Source organism: Branchiostoma floridae, unplaced genomic scaffold (genome assembly GCF_000003815.2).
Source record: "Branchiostoma floridae strain S238N-H82 unplaced genomic scaffold, Bfl_VNyyK Sc7u5tJ_922, whole genome shotgun sequence".
Taxonomy (NCBI): domain Eukaryota; kingdom Metazoa; phylum Chordata; class Leptocardii; order Amphioxiformes; family Branchiostomatidae; genus Branchiostoma; species Branchiostoma floridae.
The window spans coordinates 99-4,660 of record NW_023365969.1 but is presented as its reverse complement, the minus strand read 5'-3'; the positions used below and the strand labels follow the sequence as shown (position 1 = coordinate 4,660).

Here is a 4,562-nt window from a genome sequence, read left to right as displayed (position 1 = left end):
AAAGCGGTCCCACTTACTGATCCATCGCTATTCATGGTCGTAGAAAAAGAGAAATGTACACATCGTATATTACATGTTACACAAGGTATTGATAGCGATGTAATATGATATTCCATTTCGTTTATGATGTCTTTGCATGGGTCGAGCATGATGAAAGAACAGTACATCTTAATTTTACAGCAAAGCGTCTTCGCTGGTGGGAGGAGTCGTAGGAGGTCCCTCGGTGGTCTCGCCCTCATCGCCATCATCATCGCGTTATGCTACTGCGGCTGCCGCACTGAGCCTAACCCACCACGTGAGTACGGTGGTTTACTACAGAGGCAGATCAAGAGATATTCATGTATGTTAAGAAAGAATTCAAATAGAAACGTAGAAAAATATGAAGAAAAGAGGACATAGACAATGAAGGAATAGAAAGATCTGACGTCAATCTAATATCATGTGATGCAGTGAAAGTGCATGTTTATAGCACGTAAATGAGCACATATTTGGAGGCAATAGCTTAACGCTCAAGACTGCTGTCTTGCTTTGGTCTTTATGAAAAAAGGCAAACTTACCAGAAAGCAATTACTCAAGCAACTGGATATGATTTTGGAAACGGCCACAATCCAGTTGCTTGAGTAACTGCTTTTTGACTTATCTTATTACCTGGATGTCTAACCTTTATCGAAGAAGCTAAACTTGTCAAATGTGTTACTTTCCGGCAGCTCGGCCGAGGAGGGACGTCGTACCCCTCTCCAGAGGCAAAGTATCCCCCTCCAGAGTCACAGTTTCCCCCACCAGGAGTACAGTAACCCCCTCAGTATCCCCTTCCAGGAGTAAAGTCACAGCACCCCCCTCCACAGCCACAGTATCCTACTCTAGACTCACAGTACCCCTCTCCGGAGTCACAGTATCCCCCTCAAGAGTTACAGCAGTCCCCTCCAGAGTCACAGTAGCCACCTCCAGAGTCACAGTATCCCCCACAAGAGTCACAGTATCCCCCACAAGAGTCACAGCATCCCCCTCTGGAGTCACAGCATCCCCCTCTGGAGTCACAGCATCCCCCTCCGGAGTCACAGCATCTCCCTCCAGAGTAACAGTATCCACCAACATAGTCACAGCATCCAACTCCAGAGTCACAGCATCCAACTCCAGAGTCACAGCATCCACCTCTTCAGTCACAGTATCCACCTCCACAGTCACAGTATCCACCTCCGCAGTCACAGTATCCAGTTCCACTGTCACAGTATCCAGCTCCAGAGTCACAGTATCCTCCTCTAGCACACTACCCGCCTCCTCAGTTACACTATCCCCCTCCAGAGCCACAGCATCCCGCTCCGCTCGGACGGTCGGAGTATCTCCCGGCACAGTAACCCCTGGAAGGAGCACGGCTACGCCACAAGGTGCGCAAAGCGCAAACCGGCCGGTCACCGGCAGCTACCATACCCATTTTGTGAGTGTGGGAGGACAAAACGGAATCCAAGTCAGCAACCACAATTCTCAGTCGACAGTGGTCGGAGGGCAAAACGGAATCCATGTCAACAGCAACAATTCTCAGTCGGTGATGCTCGGTGGGCAAAACGGAATCCAAGTCAACGGCAACAATTCTCAGTCGGTGGTGCTCGGAGGGCAAAACGGAATCCAAGTCAACGGCAACAATTCTCAGTCGGTGGTGCTCGGAGGGCAAAACGGAATCCATGTCAACGGCAACAATTCTCAGTCGGTGGTGCTCGGAGGGCAAAACGGAATCCATGTCAACGGCAACAATTCTCAGTCGGTGGTGCTCGGAGGGCAAAACGGAATCCAAGTCAACGGCAACAATTCTCAGTCGACAGTGGTCGGAGGGCAAAACGGAATCCAAGTCAACGGCAACAATTCTCAGTCGGTGGTGCTCGGAGGGCAAAACGGAATCCATGTCAACGGCAACAATTCTCAGTCGGTGGTGCTCGGAGGGCAAAACGGAATCCAAATCAACGGCAACAATTCTCAGTCGGTGGTGCTCGGAGGGCAAAACGGAATCCAAGTCAACAGCAACAATTCTCATTCGACAGTGGTCGGAGGGCAAAACGGAATCCAAGTCAACGGCAACAATTCTCAGTCGGTGGTGCTCGGAGGGCAAAACGGAATCCAAGTCCACAACCACAATTCTCACTCGACAGTGGTCGGAGGGCGAAACGGGGTCCAAGTCCACAACCGCAATTCTCACTCGACAGTGGTCGGAGGGCAAAACGGAATCCAGGTCCACAGCAACAATTCTCAGTCGGTGGTGCTCGGAGGGCAAAACGGAATCCAAGTCCACAACCACAATTCTCACTCGACAGTCGTCGGAGGGCAAAACGGAACCCAAGTCAACAGCGTTAGCCACAATATCCATTCAAGCAACAATGCCAATACCAATATCAACATCATCAATACCCGGTCGGGGGGCGGAGTCCATGTGAACAGCCACAGCTCCCAGTCGGTTAGAATGATTGGAGGGATGGCTGGAAGACAAACCCATACCACTAATTACAGCAACAACTGCAATTACAATTACACCTACGTATACAATTCGTAGAACACCAGCAACATCGTGATGAATAATGAAGATAATAATAACATTAACAATTAGAGTTCCACGACGTCATACCAAATGAATGTAACCTTTTCGAGTGACATATCAATGTCTCTTACTGATTATGCAAAGAAGGTCTTCATTTGCATAAATTAGATTCAGTTGATCATTTTCAAAGTAGAAAGGTCTTATCTTGGCAAAGAAGGCTATCATAGTCCTGATAAACATCATTTATGTCTAATAATGTTCACTTTTCGCTTCGTTGAGTTCTGATTTCTAAATAAGCCGGATGTTGTGAAGTTGGGAGAAATTGCTCTGAGGAGACAGTAGAGCACAATGCCCCAACTCACACCCGTGCCTGTGTCCTGAGTGTGATTCCTAAACCTTGTACATGTAGTTACATGTAGTTCCTCGTGCAAAATCTAAAAGAACGTGGACCACGCGTACAGCATCCTGAAGAACGGCCACGTAACCGGGCCCTACATTTGGTAACGAGGATAGGGTGCTATCCATCTATAGGGACGCTGTAGGACAAAGAAACGCTAGGCCATGTCAAGAGACAGTAGCATGGAAGGCAGGACGACTGAACTGGAGCAGCGACAAGAGGACAATTGCAGGCGTACCACGAGGAGGCCATTTGCCTTAGATTTCTAAGCATTTTAAAAGTAGTTAAAGTATTTGAATGATATTCTACTATAAGTACTGTTTTTTAAACTCTGACTAGTCTGAGCCTATGGTTTTCAGCTGGCTACCGCGTTTTTGTTGATTAGTTTAATGAAAGTTAATCCTATTCTTATCGATCTTTTCGTGTTAGAACTTATGCTTGACTATATTTGCCAGGCTTTGGTTGTGATTTATAATAGTGAGATTCCAAAGAAAGCTGGTTCTGTATCAAAGTATTAACCTTTTTTTGTGACCAGGAACTGTGGTGTAAACTAGACAATCGTTGAGGGTAAGAGTTGCTTTGGAAAGATAGAATGCTGCAGTTAGAGTTGGAGACGTTGTTGTTGCTTTGTTTTCCTGCCTCAGTGCGACTGGTTCAGTTTTCAAGTTTTTGTTATAATTATGGTTAAAGAGTGCCAGAAATCTCCAGCAAAAATTGTACTTTTTGCGTCTGCTTTTGTTGTGTATCTAGGATCAAACTGCCTCTCATAGAACTGTTAATTAACACCAAAAACATTGTTCGCATCAAGATTTTTACTCCGAATGCAACACAATTCCTTGATCAATCAGTATATCAAAGCGAAGCCTTGTAGGTGACACGTCATAACCTTTAAGTCCCATTTATTTTGCACATAAACTAATTAGCAAATGAATATTCAACTGTGCTGACAAACTGTTAACAGTGCAGTGCATCATTACATTACACAGCATATACCATGATGCGGTGTCTGAAAAGTCCTAAAAACTTATCCATGTCATAAAACGCAATGTTTGAACTCATGGTTGATATTGTAATACATGTACGCTCGTATGTTCAACAAATACGTTCAATTTATAATCTGTAGAACGACCAAGATAAGAAGTACATGACACATAGATAATTAACGTTTTCAGTGTAACATTGACAAATGAAGTAGATACCATAAACAAGTTACAAGTACCGCGTACCGTTGCGTATTAAAGATTTCAGTGACATTTCCAAGCCCATGAAGCAACGCGGCTTCAATTCAGCAAGACATTGGTTCAATAAGACCAAGAATCTGACACAAAAGGATCACAACAACCTCAGCGGGTCAGAGGTCGCATTACCATTCTTGTTTTTAAAGAAATTTTTAAACTTAAAGGGTTTTACCAAGGAGGTTATACATTGAATTTTATCGTTTGCAAACCGTTTGCAGTCGGAGGGTAAGGCCGTTTAGAATTTTGCATCGTGAACTGGGCCTTAGACTACATGATGTGTTAAACATCCAGTTTATCTTGCACGTTTAGTAGGTTGTATTTATTTTTATTCGCGGTCAAAGCTAGAACAGTCTTAAACTTGAGTAACAACTTTGAATCAATGGCGATATCAAGATGCGACTAC

General features: G+C 44.8%; 1 protein-coding gene across 1 annotated transcript; it reads left to right on the top strand.

Moving 5' to 3' along the window:
- Positions 1-1,546: 1,546 nt before the first annotated feature.
- On the top strand, positions 1,547-2,338 carry LOC118409061 (GATA zinc finger domain-containing protein 14-like; the record flags this gene model as incomplete). The annotated part of the gene is made up of 1 exon (XM_035809929.1): positions 1,547-2,338. A coding segment is annotated over exon 1 (792 nt), but the record flags the coding sequence as incomplete, so codon positions are not given.
- Positions 2,339-4,562: the final 2,224 nt, after the last annotated feature.